The sequence below is a fragment of the Gymnoscopelus braueri genome, assembly GCF_963280865.1.
Source record: "Gymnoscopelus braueri genome assembly, chromosome: 5".
In the NCBI taxonomy this organism is placed as follows: Eukaryota; Metazoa; Chordata; class Actinopteri; order Myctophiformes; family Myctophidae; genus Gymnoscopelus; species Gymnoscopelus braueri.
The window spans coordinates 1,472,162-1,491,271 of record NC_137606.1 but is presented as its reverse complement, the minus strand read 5'-3'; the positions used below and the strand labels follow the sequence as shown (position 1 = coordinate 1,491,271).

The 19,110-nt window shown below is 42.2% G+C and overlaps 1 protein-coding gene across 3 annotated transcripts in view; it reads left to right on the top strand.

The window, feature by feature from the left end:
• mark4b (MAP/microtubule affinity-regulating kinase 4b) overlaps nucleotides 1-19,110 on the top strand; it is a 66,443-nt gene that overhangs the window by 40,002 nt on the left and 7,331 nt on the right. For 2 of the 3 annotated variants that reach the window (XM_080429007.1, XM_080429009.1), the window contains exons 4-15: nucleotides 1,181-1,229; nucleotides 1,473-1,538; nucleotides 2,907-2,977; nucleotides 3,275-3,331; nucleotides 4,860-5,096; nucleotides 5,866-5,985; nucleotides 6,348-6,447; nucleotides 6,886-6,995; nucleotides 8,022-8,214; nucleotides 8,600-8,826; nucleotides 9,711-9,814; nucleotides 13,195-13,479. In XM_080429007.1, coding sequence (XP_080285133.1) covers nucleotides 1,181-1,229; nucleotides 1,473-1,538; nucleotides 2,907-2,977; nucleotides 3,275-3,331; nucleotides 4,860-5,096; nucleotides 5,866-5,985; nucleotides 6,348-6,447; nucleotides 6,886-6,995; nucleotides 8,022-8,214; nucleotides 8,600-8,826; nucleotides 9,711-9,814; nucleotides 13,195-13,479 — 1,619 coding nt within the window. The remainder of the gene's footprint in view (nucleotides 1-1,180; nucleotides 1,230-1,472; nucleotides 1,539-2,906; nucleotides 2,978-3,274; nucleotides 3,332-4,859; nucleotides 5,097-5,865; nucleotides 5,986-6,347; nucleotides 6,448-6,885; nucleotides 6,996-8,021; nucleotides 8,215-8,599; nucleotides 8,827-9,710; nucleotides 9,815-13,194; nucleotides 13,480-19,110) is intronic. The other variant, XM_080429008.1, reaches the window with a different exon arrangement.

Below are 19,110 nucleotides of genomic sequence, written 5' to 3'. Positions count from 1 at the left end.
AACAGAGACTTGATTGACCTGATTGGGTCTTTTCACAACTCACGAGTGGCCTTCACTGATTGGTCACATCACTATCACGTGACCGTTTTCCGTAAGAAAACAAGCCACCTCAGCGTTGTATTACAGTGGTTAATTCAACATTGATACTGAACGTGTTGCTGACCATGTTGTCTATGCTAGCAGCTGTTGTGTGGTTAAATTCTGCATTATATAATGGATAATATATTTTTTTATGTTCTTATTTCCTCCAACTAAGCACACGCCCAATGTACATGAATGGTCAGGTGATAAGAGTTTTCAGCCGTGTTGGTATGGACAGAGATCATTTCTGAAATGGTGCTAAAACGCTTGTTTGGGTGGCTGAACAGAGGTCTTTTTATTTTAAAATGCCATTTTAAAATGAAAACGTATTGGATGCGCCCTAAATGTCAGTGGGGCCGGTTGGTGGGGGAGGAGACAAGGAAGAAGGAAGTGAGCGGAGTGGATGAAGGCAGCAGGGGAAAGGAACAAGGGGTTTGGTGGTTTTCTGGGGTCAGTTATTGTTACAATCAATTTCGGTCACGGAGTTCAAGATGTGAAATTGCACTCATACATTGGTCTTTGAAAACAGGATATTGTAAGATTTATATATACTGTATATTTTACTTCTTTTATTTGAGTGACTAGAGGGTGAATTGAGCCTAGCCCTATGTGCCAGCTGATCCTCATTATGATGTGATGGATGAGCAAATGCTGTGATTACTCATAACAAATTGAGTTCTCTCTCTCACACACACACACACACACACACACACACACACACACACACACACACACACACACACACACACACACACACACACACACACACACACACACACACAGCCACAGCACCATAAATGTATGTTGTTCCATAACGCTTTGCACAGCCTTTGGTTTCATATGAGCTCAATGAGATTTGGTCTTACCAGGTCTAGCATGGATGTTGTAGCGACTGTGTTCCTTTTAGAAAACGGCATATTCGTGGTTCAATTCATGTACTTTGAAATTGCATTTGGTCATTCATTGTATTTTTTCTTCCCTTAAAAATAGATACATATCAATGTGATGTAAACAATATACTCTGAGATGCAATGTGAGTGTGTGGTTTACTACAATGTTGCAGTGCTAGCATTCACTATCTCATTTTGTGTGGTTTCAGCTCTTTCGAGAGGTACGCATCATGAAGGGCCTAAACCATCCCAACATAGGTGAGCTACACTAGTGTGTGTGTGTGTGTGTGTGTGTGTGTGTGTGTGTGTGTACATAGAGGCAAGTTGTATACTGTATGTGTAGGGCATATGTAGTCACATGTAGTCCTACAGTAGAGGGATGTGCATGCATACATGTTTGTTGGCTGTCTGTATATATAAGTTAGTGTATGTGTGTGTGACTGTACATCACTATACCTCTATATTCTATATACTATATCCTCTTTTGTGTCTGTGTTACAGTCCAGCTGTTTGAGGTGATTGAAACAGAAAAGACTCTCTACCTGGTCATGGAGTACGCCAGTGGAGGTGAGTGATACCACCACCCTCATCATCATCATCATCATCATCCTCATCGCTTGCTCTTTTCGTCTAATGGTTCAGACCAAAGATTTGCAATGAGACGAATTTATACTTCGTTGTACGATGGTGTCGCGTGACGAAAAGAGCAGATCTACAAGCTAATCTGTGAGCTTGTATTTACCATGGAATTTCCCCCTTCAATGTCTTTCTGGGTACTACTGTATAGCGGTGGTTCTCAAATCTTTGAATATATATATATATTTCTAACTCACACACTTTTTGAGATGGGGGTCCGCAGCCAAATACATATCATTTTGGGGCTTTTTGAGAACCACTGGTATATAGTGTGTAAATTGTCTTCAGAAGGAATTTTAAGTGGGCATCCATACTTAGATCCTCTACTTGTCTCTGCTGTTCCATCCCTCTCTCCCTTCAGTATTATTTAACCTTTTCCCATGCTCCTCACCTCCTCTATTTTTACCGTTCTACGTCTTTATTTTTCTTGTCTGCCCTTCACCCCTAATCCCCCTCCCCATTCCGTCTCGCTCTGTGGTCTATGAGCTCTCGTCTCCGTCTCTGCTCCTGTCCTAATAAGGAGGAGCTAGCCGGTAACATGGTCCTCTGCTAGACTTAACCTCAGCCTCTCTTTCCACTATTTGGGCTTTTCATCAAGACACACACACACACACACACTGCACGTGTGCATACACACGTAAGCTTTTATTCAGGCAGATCCTTTTTTTTAACCCATTTAGACCGAGAAATAATCTGTATTTTTTTTATTTCTTTGGCTATTAAAAAATTGCATATCTACAAGCTACGTGCTTTTTTGAAAAATTCGCTTTTTTGAAAAATCATGAAAATTTGTGCAAATCTTTGAATATATATATTTTTCAAGCGAACATTTGTAACTCAAATCTTTGCTCCTGGGGATTCTACAAATGTCTTCTAAATCGTAACAGTTTTTTTGAAAAAACGTATGTTGCTATAATCAGTGGTTCTCAAACTTTTTGTTGTTCCAGGGACCCCCCAGAAGCAAATATTTGAGTTAAAAATGTGTATATATATATATATATATATATATATATATATATATATATATATATATATATATATATATATATATATATATATATTCAAAGATTTGCACACATTTTCACGATTGTTTTTTCAAAAATAGCAGATCTACAAGCTCGTACGAGCTTGTAGATCTGCTATTTTTGAATAGCCAAAGAGATCTAAATTGACACTGACAAGCGTTCCCGGATTGAATGGGCTAAGGCAAGCTCTCATACGCTTTCATACCAGAGCATGCTGATATGACAACTTCACCCGGCAGGAGCTTGTGTCTCACCAGTTTGATCTGTCTTGCAGGGGAAGTGTTCGACTACCTCGTGTCTCATGGTAGAATGAAGGAAAAGGAGGCCAGAGCCAAGTTCAGACAGGTCAGTTCTAAAGCTCTGAAGCTGTGGCAATAGTGTGGCGCCCCCTGTGGACATACAATGTACCAAACACTGTGGATGTGTAGTGTGTAATGGCAATACTGCATCATCGCTCGTGTCTACTAATATTTGACTGTGTGGTTATGTTGCAGTGATATCTTACCGTAAACTCTGGCTGCAAATGAAATTTCTGTAATCAATTATTTTATTGTAATGATTCATTATTTACATTAATAATTACACAATTAACTGGATTGTATCATTCATTCATTTTGTTTTTGTTTGGTTCATTCTTTCTAGATTGTATCGGCAGTCCACTACTGTCATGAGAAGAACATTGTTCATAGAGACTTGAAGGTAAATGTGGGATTCTGATCACACTTGGGTCAAATAGCATTTGTCAGTAATTGTTGGTGTTTGCTTTATACTCATTGTAATGGAGAAGTTAAACTGTCAGTCACAGCTACGTTTGACTTTCAAATGCTGTAATATCAACACATTTATTGATGACAGCAGACATTAACACATTCCATGCCAGAGTTTAATCTCATAATGTACTCACCAGTGCCAGCGTTTTATTGTTGTTTTTTTCATGTCGCCACAGACCTTGCTAAATAAGTTAAAAGTGCGCGTTCATTTGGTTCTAAACACACAGCGGATCTGTGAGAAACGGCCTGCGAAAACAGTTTCCAAATGCGAGCCGCCATCTTGAAGATACAGCCGATCAACGCTAAACAGTGATCAGCGAGGAGAAAAACAACAACCGAGAAAATCGAGTTTTAAACAGGATCCCAGACAGGAAGCGGATACGATCGAAAAAACCGGAACCCGAATAATTCCGTTTCCGACCGGAAACCGGAAACGGAAATGGATCAAAAAAATTCGGAAAGTGCACCTGGAGCAATTTCAATGGGAATCGGCGGTTCGCGTAGATCTACGCGACTGGCACGCTGCGGCTTTAAATAGGTTCGCGTAGATCTACGCGACTGGCATTCAATGTGTTAATGGACCACGCTTACCTCTCAGAAATAAAGGAATTTGCTATAGGTCTGCTGTAATTTGTTTTGGACATGTCACTCCCATCCTTTAACAATGGAAGTCGGATGGGAGGTTTTGAATAGCATCGTGGCCAAAGTTATCGTGACTGATACTATGGTGCCTATTTTTCAACCTCACGTTCTTAACCCGTTAAAACCGTGAAAGCATCCGTGTCATTTCAGATTTTAGCGTTGGCTATTCAAAAATAGCAGATATACAAGCTTGCAGCGCGTCACTTCGTGCCGCACTGTAAACTTGTACATCTGCTATTTTTTGACATTTTTATAATGTGTGAGAACTTTGATTGATTGAATATTTTATTAGACAGAAATGTAAAACCGCACTGTCAACAGTCAAACACTTTGTCTAAAAGTTTAACACCCAAAAAGTCCTTGCGGTCTTGTTTCCATTGGGGTCCTAGGTATTCAATGTATCGACATATAAAATAGCACCAAACATTCAATATCATCACAAATATAAAACACTATATTATGTACAGAGTAGGAAAAGATGGGGGGGGGGGTGAGGGAATGGGGGTAAAGAAAGGGCGGGGGTGGTCGCCTGTCCAAAGGAGAAGTGATAACTACCTTTGGCCTCCTGAAAGGTGAATTTCCAGGGCTGTTTTAAAGGAAATCCAGTGATCTACATTTTGAGGGATGGGGTCGGGGCATTCCACACCTGGGTTGCAGTGTTGTTGAAGGAGAATGTACCCATGTTTGTTTTATGTTTGGGTGGTACCAGATCATTGTTTACGCTCCCTCTAGTATTGTGAGGGCTGATTTAGAAGGCATTTGTAGAATCAGCCTCAATTATTCAACAACTGCCTGACATGCGTCTTCTTCTGCAGGCGGAGAACTTGCTGCTTGACGCCGAAGCCAACATCAAGATAGCCGACTTTGGCTTCAGTAACGAGTTCACCATGGGAAACAAGCTGGACACCTTCTGTGGCTCCCCTCCCTACGCCGCCCCGGAGCTCTTCCAGGGGAAGAAGTACGACGGTCCTGAGGTGGATATCTGGAGCCTGGGGGTCATACTGTACACGCTGGTCAGCGGGTCGCTGCCTTTCGATGGACAGAACCTTAAGGTGGGTGCGAGGTTATGGGTGGAGGAGGTGGTTCTCAATCTGTGGGCCGGTGTTGGACCGCAAGGGTATTGCGAACTGGGCACAACACTCTGTGATTTTGAAGATAATATAACATTAAAGGAGTAGTTCACCCAAAACATTACTTATTTTCTATCAATTACACACCCCATGAAGCCTTGAATTCATGGAGATTGTTTTGTTTTAGTCGCATTCCTAAGCCAATCATTTGATGGCCGGTAGGAGACTTGTGTCCTACCGCAGACCTTAGCATCTTTCCGCCGGTCATCTAATTATTGGCTTAGGAATGCGACCAAAACAAAACAATCTCCATGAATTCAAGGCTTCATGGGTGTGTAATTGATAGGAAACAAGTTGTTTTTTGGGTGAACTATTCCTTTTAATGTTAAAAAGTGATAGGCTACTTAAAATATACTATGTTAGTTCCATTGATGCACGGTGGAACACAATCGTTTGATCGATCATTAAAATAAACGTGCTCTGAAAATGCATGCGGCCCACCCATCTGACCACTTAACGCGGCAGGCTGCCGCGTTAAGTGGTCAGGTGGGTGGGCCGAATGCTTTAAATATTTTCAAGTGGGCCCTGATCTAGAAAAGGCCACTGGTATAGAGGATGTATAGTAAAGAAGACTGGCGGGATAGATTGTGAGATGAAGTTATCCACTGCCCCCTCGGTGATTCAGCTGGTTCAATTTGAATGGTCATTCTGCTTTCAAAACCTTTTCTTATTAATGTGTCTTTTTTTTTAGGAACTGCGGGAGCGTGTTCTGCGAGGTAAATACCGCGTGCCCTTCTACATGTCCACAGATTGTGAGGGGATCCTACGACGCTTCCTGGTGCTCAACCCCTCCAAACGCTGCACCCTGGATGTAAGAGGACTTACTACATATACAGTACATAAATATGAGAGGCTTCATTGTAAAGAATGTAAATACACTTTTGGAAAAGTGACTATAATGTGAAATTCATCTGTAATTTTAAATACTGATTCATTTAAATACAAAACATTTTGGATGGATGATTTTATTTATACTTTGCTTGTCATTGGCAATGAATAAGAGCATCAGTGGTAAAATAGTGGATATGTTATTTGTGAATTTGTGAATACACTGTATACACTTTCAAAGATGTTTCTATAACCTGTCTCCTCACGTCTCCCCTTCATGCCTGGATTTAATGGGACACGTGTTGATTAAACCTTACTGTCCTTCATCCTGTGTCTTCTCTTCAGCAAATTATGACGGACAAGTGGATAAATGTAGGCCATGACGGAGATGACCTTAAGCCTCATTTAGAGCCTGTGGAAGACCACGACGATGCCAGCCGCATTGGTGAGGAACACTGCAATTCCCAGAATGCAATAGGTTCCCATGTTGTCTCAGTAGCTCATGTTAAAGCCCACAGTATTATAAATCATTTACAACTAAAATACAGACTTTTGGAATAGCAGCATTCCAGCGCATGGTCTGTTTCTTTTCTTTCCATTACTAAACTATATTGTACAGATAAACCTAAGTACATATAAATGTACATTCACATATATATGTAATTATATACCTATACATAAAGAAGCACAGCACTTTCAAAAGAACCTCAAAGTGAGCTGTGATTACTGCGCACACTTTTCTATTTAATAATTCTTTACCCTACTACTTTCTAACAAAACCAAAGAATCATACTCTCGTGTAGGCCTACTTGTAGATGTAACGAGTAAAATGTTGAAACTTTAATCTTTAATCAAGTTTGTTGTGTCTCTCCACACTCTCCAGATATCATGGTTGGCATGGGCTACACCAGAGATGACATCAAAGACGCCCTGACTACTCAGAAATACAACGAGGTCACCGCCACATACCTGCTGCTTGGGCGCAAGAATGAGGTCAGATATTCAGTCTTATTGGCTTGGTCCTCAAGGTTTCACCACTGTGTGTCTTTTTGGTTTGGTCTGTCCACTGTAAAATCGTTTGTTAAATTAACTTTTGAGAGTGTACAAATGGACCTAACGGTTTATACTCTGAGAGTGTGTGGATAAATTAGCAGTTGTGTGTGGAAAGAAGTTTGAAAATACAATGAGTTTGATGAGTTGCTCTCAGTGTCTAATAAATATATTTATGTCATTGGTCGTTTATGAAATTAGGCCAAATCATTATTTTGGTGTAATGATACAGTATTTGGATTTGATTCAATACCTTTAACCTTGCAAACAATCCCACTGAGAACAAAGGTATCTTTTAGATGAGAACCTTTTGTTGTGTGTACACTGTAAACTTGCCACATCAGATTTTTCAAATAAAATGGAACATGGTGACATAAAGCAAAAAGAAAGACATTACTGAAAGATGTGGAAATAGCTTAGAAACACTATCAGTCTTTCATTGGAACACGTATGTGAGCATAATGTCCTTGGTATGTGTTGTATTAGTATTTCAAGACAGACATGTTGGGTCCAGCAATTTTCAAATTTTCAAACAATCTGTACTTCAAGGTTCAAGGTTGGGCTTTATTGTTACATCTTGTGTACAGGTGCATAAACATGCATATGATCTTGGTATATTATATACACCATCAGCATTTAAAAAAAAAATAAGTAGAAAATTAAGCGGATGTCCCACCTCCCCCACTCCTGTTTCGCCTATCTCTGTAAAAGTCCGACTGGAAACCCAATTAGTTGAAGCCTAGCTAGCTAGATGCTTAGCAGAAATGTTAATTTGTTTGTTAACACCGCGTTGTGATTGGTTGAATACCCTTCTATTTTGAAGAGCTGATGACCCTTTCTGTTCTCAACTTTTACGGGGCAGAATTTTAGACTCTGTAGCATTTGAAGATTCTGTAAGAGATGGGTCTGACTAGAGAGACTACTAGACTAGTGTTGTATTAAATGTCTCTGTCTGTTTCTCTCTCTCAGTCGGATACTGGCACAGAGTCTCGGTCAGGCAGCACTCTGAGTTTGGCCAGGGTCCGACCCGGCACCATCACCAACGGAACCAGCAAACACTCCACTTCCTCCTCCTCCTCTGGCCCTTCCTCCTCCTCCACCGCCCACAAGACGCAGCGTAGCAGCTCTACGTATCACCGCCAGAGACGACACTCTGACTTCTGTAAGAGCATCAAGCCTGAATTATACTCTGAAAATAGCAGATCTGCAAGCTCACAACACCCCACGTTGCGATGAAATACTCTTATCTATTCAATGCCGTCGACTGCTCTGAGATCAGTTTGCCTCTTACTGTTGTCTGTTTGTGGTGAATGCTGAACTTTAAACTGACTTTGATTAGGTCAGGTTTCTTACTACGCAATCTGGGAACCCATCGGCAAACAATCTTGAGAGATTACTTGCTAAGTACTGTACTTTTGCTGTCTCTTTCTTTTTATCTCTCTTTCTGTTTCCTTCTTGTCATTTTCACCATCTCTTTTTTATTGTCCCTCTTTTCTATCTGTGTCCCCACATCTCTTGCTCTCCCTCTTTCTGTCTGTCCCTCTCAGGTGGTCCTTCGCTGCCAGGGACGACCCACCCAAAGCGTAGTCCCAGTGGAGTTGGTGAGGCGGCGGGGCTGAAAGAGGAACGCATGTCCATCCGAAAGGCGAGCACCAACGCGGTTGGCTCCCGTAGCATCCCGCCCCCCTCCAGTCCCATGGTTAGCTCCGCCCACAATCCAAATAAATCAGAGATCCCTGACCGTCGAAAAGAAATTAACTCGACGGCGGTAAGTGTAAGTAGATATATTCCATTTTTGTATCCAAATCCAATCCTTATTGAAAACACTGTCCTCACCACAGACATCCTCATTTTCAACATCCCCTTTTCACACAGCACAACTCATGTAGGTTGAATTAACTCGGATAGACTAGAGCATAAAGTAAACATTCTGCTCACATTGGTACAGAATGAATCAGATGCTTCTCAATGACTCGCTCTCTGTCACTCACTGAACTCATTCACACAAAATCTCACTGACACACACATACAATACTTTCACTCTGTCCTCGTACTCACACACACACACACACACACACACACACACACACACACACACACACACACACACACACACACACACACACACACACACACACACACACACACACTGCCTTAATAATACACAGATGAATAAAGAGACAGTGAATATGGAGCTCACGGCTCACCCCAGATTAACATTTTGACATGGCAGTTACACAACAAATGGAGTCAGACAAGACATCCGGCAGATTAACCCCAGATTACCCCCCTTTAATGTGACGCATGGTGAGCAGATGTGAGCAAACATTACACCGCATGGGGTCAGATGGTATTTTCATATCATTGTGGTGTTTGTTTTCATCCTGCTCGGAGCGGGCTTACTTCGTCAGAACAACTTTGTGTCATTAGTGAGGTTGGTAAACACACAGACTGTAAACACTGCCTCTTGTTATATCATCTCCTATGTGAAACTGTCGGTTAACCTCGCAAAAACATGGATACTCTGCTCCAGATTAAGGCCAGCTTGCATTTGGGCTAGGTTTTGTCCATCTGTGTTCGACTGAATTAAGTCAAAGAGTTGTTCTGTTAACAAAGTGATTGCTGACAATTGCTGACAATTTCCATTTGTTCTTCCAGAACAACGTCCCAGCCAGTGCCATGACTCGACGGAACACCTATGTGTGCACGGACCGATCCAGTACAGACCGACACTCACTACTACAGAACGGCAAAGAGAATAGGTGAGAGGGCTGTGTGTGTGGGTGGGTGGGAGAGAGAGAGAGGCAGTGTGAACTGTTGTGACAGATTGTTGTCTGCTTGTCTCAGTCTCTATCTCCATCTCTTTATCTCTCATCCTCTCTGTATGTTTACTTCTGTCTGCCTCTGTCGTTGTTCATTGCAGCTGGTCTGTGTTCTCTCTCTTTTAACCCATTCAATCCGGGAACGCATCAGTGCCTTTTTTAGATAAAAAATAGCAGATCTACAAGCTCATAGCATGAGCTTGTATATCTGCTATCTGCTGTTGAAAATGTGTGCACATCTTTGAGATATTTAAAGCGAACATTTTTAACTCCGATTTGTGCTTCTGGGGGTCCCTGGAACAACATATTTTGAGGTGGGGGTCTGTGGCCAAATACACATCATTTTGGGGGTCCTTGACATGGAAAGGTTGGCGCACCACTGATATAGCAACATACTGTTAGGATTTAGAAAACATTCTTAGATATTTGGCCGCGGACCCCCATCTCAAAATGTTTTGTTCCAGGGACCCGCCAGAAACAAAGATTTGAGTTACAAATGTTCGCTTTTAAAAAATCTAGATTTTTCAAAAAATAGCAGCACTATACGCTGCAAGCTGTGCCGCGCTATGAGCTTGTAGATCTGCTATTTTTGAATAGCCAAAGAAATCTTAAAATGACACGGATGCTTTCCTGGTCTTAATGGATTCATTCTGTCTGTTGGAGGTTGAGCCAGAATGTCAGTCTTGCGTCCCTGCAGAGATGGGGGGGGGGGTGCACACTGCACTGCAGGAAACGGATGAGGGGGGTGCAGGAGAAGATGAATAGGGAGCTGAAAAAAAGAAAAAGGAAAAAGGTCAAGCGAGGTAGAGGGAAGATCCAGGGAGAGCGAGCAAGGGAGGTGTAAGGAATAAAAGTGCAGAGCTCGATATACTTTGTTGTGAAAACCAACCAAGTATAAATCCGGCTTGGGCGAGAGCTACAGCAGTGACAGGTGGGGGTAGAGCAGTGATTGTGATTTGAGAGTATTGAAAGAGGGGCCCCCAAATAATTGGCAAAACACAAGATTTTATTGATATTATAATATTAAAAAAGTGTAATATATTAATAAAAAGTGAGACCAATAAATAGGAACTCTTACCATTTCTTTTTTTTTAATCTTACTTCGTTAGTTGTATTGATCCCTGATGGAACCCATTTGATTGATCATTAAAATAAACATGCTCTGAAAATGCACACAGCCCACCCATCTGACCACTTGTCCAGTGATCAGATGGGTGGGCCGTGAACGCTTTTTGAGCTTTTCAACTGGGCCCTGATCCGCAGCCAAATGCATATCATTTTGAGGGGGTCCTTGACATGGAAAAAGTTTGAGGATCTCTGCAGTAAGTGACCTCATGCAGTCACAGACATACTGAATTCCATCATAAGCATAAGGCACACTCTCCTCATCTCCTCTCCTCATCTCCTCTCCTCTCCTCAGCGTGCTGAGCCTGTGTTCTGCAGCAGTCAGCTCGTTCCCGTCTGAAGTTAAATGATTTTGCTCTGCAGCGGCTGCACACCAACTTAACCCACCTAATGGCTCTGGCCCTCTTGAACTCTGTGTGGGTGTTGTTATCTAGAGCGTTATGGAAAGCAGCCTCCGGCCCCCGCAGACAGCCTGATACCCAGGGAGGCAGGGTGCGAGGCTTTTGTGTGTGTGTGTGTGTGTGTGTGTGTGTGTGTGTGTGTGTGTGTGTGTGTGTGTGTGTGTGTGTGTTTGTTTGTACTTGTATTACTATACTTGTGAGGGGCCAAATGACCCCAGAAGTCCAGTACAGTATGAGAACTGGACATTGTTTTATGGTGAAACAAAATAGATTTAGGCTTGATTTACACTTGGTTGTGCGGCGCTGTCACACCACCAAAATGTGGGAAAGGGGTATTTACAAAATTACTGTTGTAAAATGTAGCTGTCCTCACAAGTAACTGTATAGTAATACAAATGTGTGTGGTTTTGTATTTTGGATCAAAAATCCTCACAAGCGTGGAAAACGATGTAGAAGTTGATTGGAAAGAAAGCGGTGAGCATAAAGGTTAGGAGATAAATGAGAACTTTAATTTGATTGGAATATAGTCAAAAAAGTGTGTGTGTGCGCGCGCCTGCGTGTGTGGTGAGAGGACAATAATCACTGGGTGAGAGGAGGATAATGTAAATGGTAAAATCTCACAGTATGAAGGAACGGTTTAGGCTTCAGAGAGCTCTGACAATGACAACATTCTGGCAATTTCTGGGTCATTCGGTCGACAATGGAAATGAGCCGCTAGTCACGTCTGGAGGGCTGTCCTCTGTCTCACTACTAGCTGTTGCTTTTCATTACATCTCTCCCTCCTCTCTCTCTCTCTCTCTCTCACTCACTCACTCACTCACTCACTCACTCACACACACGCACACGCACACGCACACACACACACTCCATGCCCCCTCTGCATATTTTCCTTGCTTCTTTCCTTCCAGTCAGTGTTCATAAAGACACATGTCCTTTCTCTTGACCCCTCTCAGACAGTCAGACTGGTTTAATTAAATTGTGTTTTTCAAGGGGAAAATGTCTCTTTCCCCTTTTGTCCCGTCTCTAATTCCTTTGTTCCCTTGTACTTGCCTTCCCTTCTCTGCCCTTGTCGTTTATTTCAAGTCATTTATTTCTACCATGGCACTCTGGACACAGCGCGGGTCGGTCACTAACCATCCATCACATCAAACAGGCCTGGCTTTACCAGCCGCAGAATATTGGGTGTTGAATGTCAATATGTGGAGTGATATGTACACTGTCATGGACAGTCACATAATGCACTGTATGTCAAGGTCCCTTTGTCCTTGGCTTGTCCTATATGTGTCAGTACTATGTCCTACTGCATACATGGGAAACTGGCGTGTGTGTGCGTGTGCGTGTGCGTGCGCACAGCGGTGTGTGTTCCTATACCGAATGAAAGAGGTTCATACCTGTGTGGCATTGTCTAGACACGTTGACATGCAAGCCCTTGACCGGTGTTGGGGAGTAGGGTTGGAGTCCCCTGCGTTGTCATGTTAAGTGTCTTGGACACATGAGCTCTATATAATTCAGGAGTTGAGACTCCTCCACATGTTGGTGAATAAACAGAAGGATTAATGCTATTATACAATACGAAACCTTTGATGAATAAAAGTTTATTGCTGAACGCATTTTGACCTATATTTATTTTACTTTTTAAATCCTTCATTCCTTTATTTGTCTTAAAAATGCTTATGCCTTTAAGTGCCTTTGTATGCCTTATGTGAATATGTCACTTTGAATTGCCTTTCTGCGTGAATTTATGTCTTAATCTTTATGCATGTGTGTCTGTCCCTGTCCACCCGTCCCCTATAGCTCCATGTCCCACCGCCTCCCGCCAGCCTCCCCCTCTACGCAGAGCATCGCCGGGGCCTCGGGCGTGTCCTCCTCCGCCTCCACGCCTTCCTCCCGCCTCACACGCGGCACCACCGTAAGGAGTACCTTCCACGGCGGACAGATCCGCGACCGGCGCTCCACCGCCTCCTCCCACGCTCCGCCCACCTCTCCCACCCTGTCCCACGACGCCGTTCCGCTGCCTCACGCCAGGACCCGCGCCACCACCAACCTCTTCAGCAAGCTCACCTCCAAGCTGACTCGCAGGTAAGGGGAGAAGCCGGGTGGGAAGAGGGAGGAGATGGCAGAGCTGCTGATGTTTTGACACCTCGTTTTCTACTGCCTTATTTAGCTGGTCACGTGTCATTTTCTGATTTGGTGGTTTTGGTCGTGGTGGAGATAGTGAGGCAGATAAAATAGAGTGGAGAGTGGGGGGAGTATAAAAAAATGTAGTTTCTCAGCCACACATATCTAAACTTTATTGTTTGTGTTTAAAAGATTATTTCCAATGAAAGGAGACCCATGCAATGGTTGTGATGGCTAGAGAGATTGATGAATGGGGAAAAGAAAGAGGGAGATGATATGAGTGTTTCCACCCGACGTATTATGATTCCTATAATTTATTTCACACAATTTACTGTTAGTAGTTGTAGTTAGGTCAAAGATTGATGTTGTAAAATGAAAACAAATGAAGCTTTTTGAGAGGTGTTGGTTAGCCTAGTGACTACAGCATATTCACAGCCTCATAACTGGAGGCTGACCCCTACTCTATTTCTCAATTGACCATATTCACACAGTGGTCATTTTGCTCATACTTACAAATTAATGACAAAGTAAGAGAATACAGGTATGTGGATATATGGTCTATTATTAAGGTGTTGAAGGGAAAGCCTATAGCTATTCTTGCAGCCTCTTCACCACTTTCTCTCCTTAACATTGTACTAACCTATCAGGCTTCCTTCTCTAATTATTAACCTTTACAGGCTTCAACCCCCTCCTTCACTACACCTTTCCTTCCTAACTGTCTTATTTAGAAGACCTGGGTCAAATAGTATGTACAAATATTTAACGTTGATCGCATTAGTCTGCTTGAAGTACTAGATGGATGGGGTCTACCATCATAGACCAATATGATGAGCGGTTTCACTGCAATCAGACGCTGCGTTCACGATTTTGAGATTTTTTGGTTCAAAACAGGCCACTTCTGGAAACTTAGGAAGCCAATCTTAGCCAATCAGGATGGAATATAAAAAAGCTGACAGATCCGTCTTGATCACATGACTATAGAGATAATGTATACCGATTTGCGCGATGTTTGGACAAAATCTGTAGGAGTAATATCAAGAGTCTCGGTCACGCCTTCGGCCTGGCGGAGACAATGAGCACTCATAAATGTACAGTGTACACGACGCAATCTGCATCGTCCTGGTGCAGTTTGCCCCACCCCTCTGATACTCCAAGCAGATTATAACAAACACCCGACAATAATTTGCAAATACTGTTGGACTCAGGCATGCTGTCCATTGATCTCTCTCACGATCTTAAACAGGGCTGTTTATTGGCGCTTTACATGTTTGTTTGTTTCTTTCTTTCTTTCTTTAACACTTTTGCTTTTCCTTGCTGATCACCTGCCAATCTTTTGTCCTTCCTTTTCTTGTTTCCATCTGTTTGTTTCAATCTATATTCTATCATTTCTTTATTCTGTTCATTTCTTCCTCTATCCTTACTGTCTTTCACCTCTCTCTCTCTCTCTCTCTCTCTCTCTCTCTCTCTCTCTCTCTCTCTCTCTCTCTCTCTCTCTCTCTCTCTCTCTCTCGTTCCTCTGTTGTCGCTAATCGTTGTATGTTTTCCATTCTTCTCATCTTCATCTCCTTCTCTTCTTCCTCTCTCTCTTCCTAGGGTCACTCTTGACCCCTCTAAGCGTCAGAGCTCAAACAAGTCCATCTCGGGCTGCACCCTCCCTCAGGGGACAAAAACAGTTAGTAAGTCTTCCTTTCCGGTGTTTTCTGGCTGCTTCTGTCTGTCACTCTGTCCGTCAACTCTGTCAGTTGTTCTCTGTCTGTCTGTTTGTCTGTTTGTCTGTCTGTCTGTGCCTGCCTGCCTGTCTGTCTGTCTGTCTGTCTGCCTGACTGACTGCCAGTGCCCCGTCATCCCTCCTCCCACATTGGCTTCCTGCCGTGACCGTATGTCTCTCCCATTGGTTGTCTGTCTCAGCCGACTGACTAGGCTCCGTGCTGTATCTCCTCCTAGAGGCTGTAGGTGGAACAGCAGCATTACCTGGTCAAAAGAAAAATAACAGATGGGGGGTTTTCTGGAACAACAAAGGGCGGGCATGGTTCATTGTCTGATATTGGATTTGCTTTTATTTGTTATTTAGGACGATGTTAGACCTCTGACTGTAATTCTGAGATGTAGGACAATGTAGAACACAATCATCAGCCTAAGCAAAATATGTGATTTTAATTGATTTATGTGCATTACATTTTATTGAATGAATGTACATTAGCTAATGTAGACGTTAATGGGCCTCTTTGACACACACACACACACACACACACACACACACACACACACACACACACACACACACACACACACACACACACACACACACACACACACACACTATATATATATATATATATATATATATATATATATTTAGCGTGAAGAACAACAGCACAAGGTTAAAACTCTGAATAACAGAGTGCAATAGACCACAGTGTACAAATATGTGATTTTAAATGGATTCATGTGCATTAGGTTGTATTGAACGGAAGTTCATGTAGGCATTCATGCAGCCCTCATACAGAGACAGTCCTGAGTCGAGTGTCGCTCGCCTCCTGGAGTCCGAGGCTTCACTGCAACTGTACCACTATGAGTCATGTAATCAGTGGTTGACAAAGTAAATACTAAAATAAATACTCAAGTATTTAAAAAGTACAAATTACGAAGTACATTTTCAGAATTGTTAAAAAATTGTGAAAATAGCAGATGTCGATTTAGAATTTTCACTATACTTGAAATAGGGCTTAAGTGGTTAATTCATAATATCTTTTTGTAAGTTTTGTCCCAAAATGTAGTTCCTAGAAATGTAGTCAAAAGTACACTATTTCTTTTTTAAATATAGCGTAGTGAAAGTCATCAGCTTGCAGAAAACAAATTATCCAAAAAAGATTTTTTTAAGTACATGTACTTAGTTACTGTCCACAACTGCAATGTAATCAACACCATATGTTTTCCAATGCCGTTAACAAACGCTACTCGCCAAGGCATGTCTGTGTCTCTGTGCGAGGACTAGAGGACCTGGGATGGACAGGAAATGGAGGGAGGGAAGTTGTAGAGCATAAACGGGCGTGGGGGTATAGGTGGGTTGGTGGTGGGGTGAGGATCAGGAAGTAGAGAATGTATCTCTGTTTAAACCTCTATATACCAATGGTTCTCAAACATTTTCATGTCAACAACCCCCAAATTGATATTTACCATCTGAAAATATACTGTGCCAGGGACCTCCATAAGCACATGCATAAAAATGTATAGATTATTCCACATTTTTCAGTTTTTAGAAAATGTTCTAAAATAGCAGATCTAGAAGCTCACAACGCGTTGCATCGTGACGTGCTGTGAGCAAGTATGTCAGCAAATTTTGAATAAGTGAGTACCAAAGTATGTAATAGGGTTGAATTGGTTAAACTGATTTTGCTATATTAAACTTGTTTTCCCGGGGACCCACTGAAACCCCTTCAAGGACCCCTGGCGGTCCCTGGACCCCATTTGTGTACCACTGTTCTATACAGTACTTGGAATATTCACTGAGTGTATATGCTTTGTTTGACTAAGTAAAGTAATGACTTGCTACTCTTATTCAGCTGCATACCTCCACGCCTAATGTAATGTAATACCTCCACGCCTAATGTCCTTTTAAATATCAGACACTGAGAGCAAAGTGCTTCCAAGCATTTCCATTAAGATTGCCCTAAGATCACCTTTGGCATAAAGTAGGGCTGACCCACATCCTTCTGGTCACACAAGCGAGCCATCAGAGTTCACCACAAGCTCTGTAGTCTGTTGATGGGAAGAGCCACAGTCTGCTGAAGTTATCCTGACTTGACACGCTAAGCATCATTGACATGTTAAATCAGGATTAGTTATGTAACCCAAGGATTTCTCTGCTTCTTATAGAGCAATCTTACTCTAAGTCTCTTTCTCTCTGTCTCTTGCTCCCTCTCCCTCTCTCTCTCGCTCTCGCTCTCTCTCTCCGCAAAGCTTACGTCCTTTTATGCTCTCTCAAGAAGCAAAACCTCGGGGGCAGAATAAAGTCAGTGTACTCTCAAGCACAAAAAGGGTCCATACTGTATACTTACTGACTGTAATGTATTTGTGCGTATACTGTATGCACTAATGCTATGGTCAAAGGTCTGGCATACTGTTGATGCATAGTTTACTTGTCACAACACAAAAATGATTACTGGCCACTGTACATGAAAGACACCTCCATTCATTCATGAAACTAATAGATCAATGGAGGCTACTGCACGGACAGTACAATCAGTAGCTGGAACTATATCGTTGCTGTCGGGCAGAAACCTCTTATCTCTGTATTTCAACATTTTATGGGGTTTTTTTCTCGCAGACTAATGCCCTACTTCGTTGTACAATCGTGTCACACAAAAGGAGTGAAAATAGCCGTTCTACAAGTTCACTTGTAGATCTGCTATTCTCACTATTTTAAAATGTTTTTAAAATAATAATAAAAAAAGGAACTGTTTTGGACATACAAGGTTTACACCCAACAGCAACGATATGTATAGTTTATTTCCCCCCCTTGATGAAAGGCATAACCTCACTAAAGACCCATACCATAACTATAAAAAGAGATCTTCAATTTTCAAAGACAGGAGCTTGTGGATTTGTAGCTTAACCATTGAGTCAAATCTGATCAGTTTTGTCTGTGTGCCACCTAAAATATCTCTCTATTGGCCTTTGTCCTTTATTGATCCCATCGGAGTAGGCTAATTCAGTTTCAGCTTTACCCATGTGATGGCTGTTCAGATGGTCCGCTCAGGGGGGGAACAGTTAGACGCTGAGTGTCTTACTTCAGGACACTTCAACACATACAGTATACTTGGCGGACCTGGTTGTATACCTTCCGTCCTCACTCAGCTATGGCCAATCCCTTATTGCTTCCAGAATAACATTTCCCCATGTGTCACAATCTGTCAATGGAACGTTTACATCTCCCTCAGGTCAGAAGGATGATTGGTTGCTAGATTAGATTGGCTGGAAAGCAGCCTTTATTAACCACTGTTCTTCATTATTGTATCCTTTGTCGCATACAATGCATTGTGAGCTTGTAGGTCTGCTATAATAAAAAAATAAAAGTATAATGAAATGCCTAAAATAGGGATACCAGGTTGAAAGTGGTTCAAAGACATGTCACAGTAACAATGACCCCTGGTGGTAGTTTGTGGGTAATGCATTATATTGTGTCTAAGACAAGAACATGGGTGGGTTGGCAAAGGTAGTCTACTAGTTGTAACATATATGTGGACCCTTTGGTCTAATAAAGTGCTTTACAGTACCATGAGAATATCACATTTTATTAGTTATTTTTCCTAGCAATTTAGAGTAGCCAATAATTTTTTGCCTGTTTGTTTCTCCCAATTTAGTTTTTATGCCAATGAATTCGTCCTCACACATTGTAGTGTTGCCACTGCTGTTGTACCCTACTGGCTCTGCTGCCATTGAGGAGCCTCCACCAAGAGCATGTGGCCTCCGTCCTCCTAGCATTCAACACCCCCTGCAGACAGGCGCTGCCCCAGCCAGTAGGAGTACATGCAGAGACAAAGATAGCCATATTGGAAATGAACTGGGCCTCTTCTTACTTCCTTCACAGGT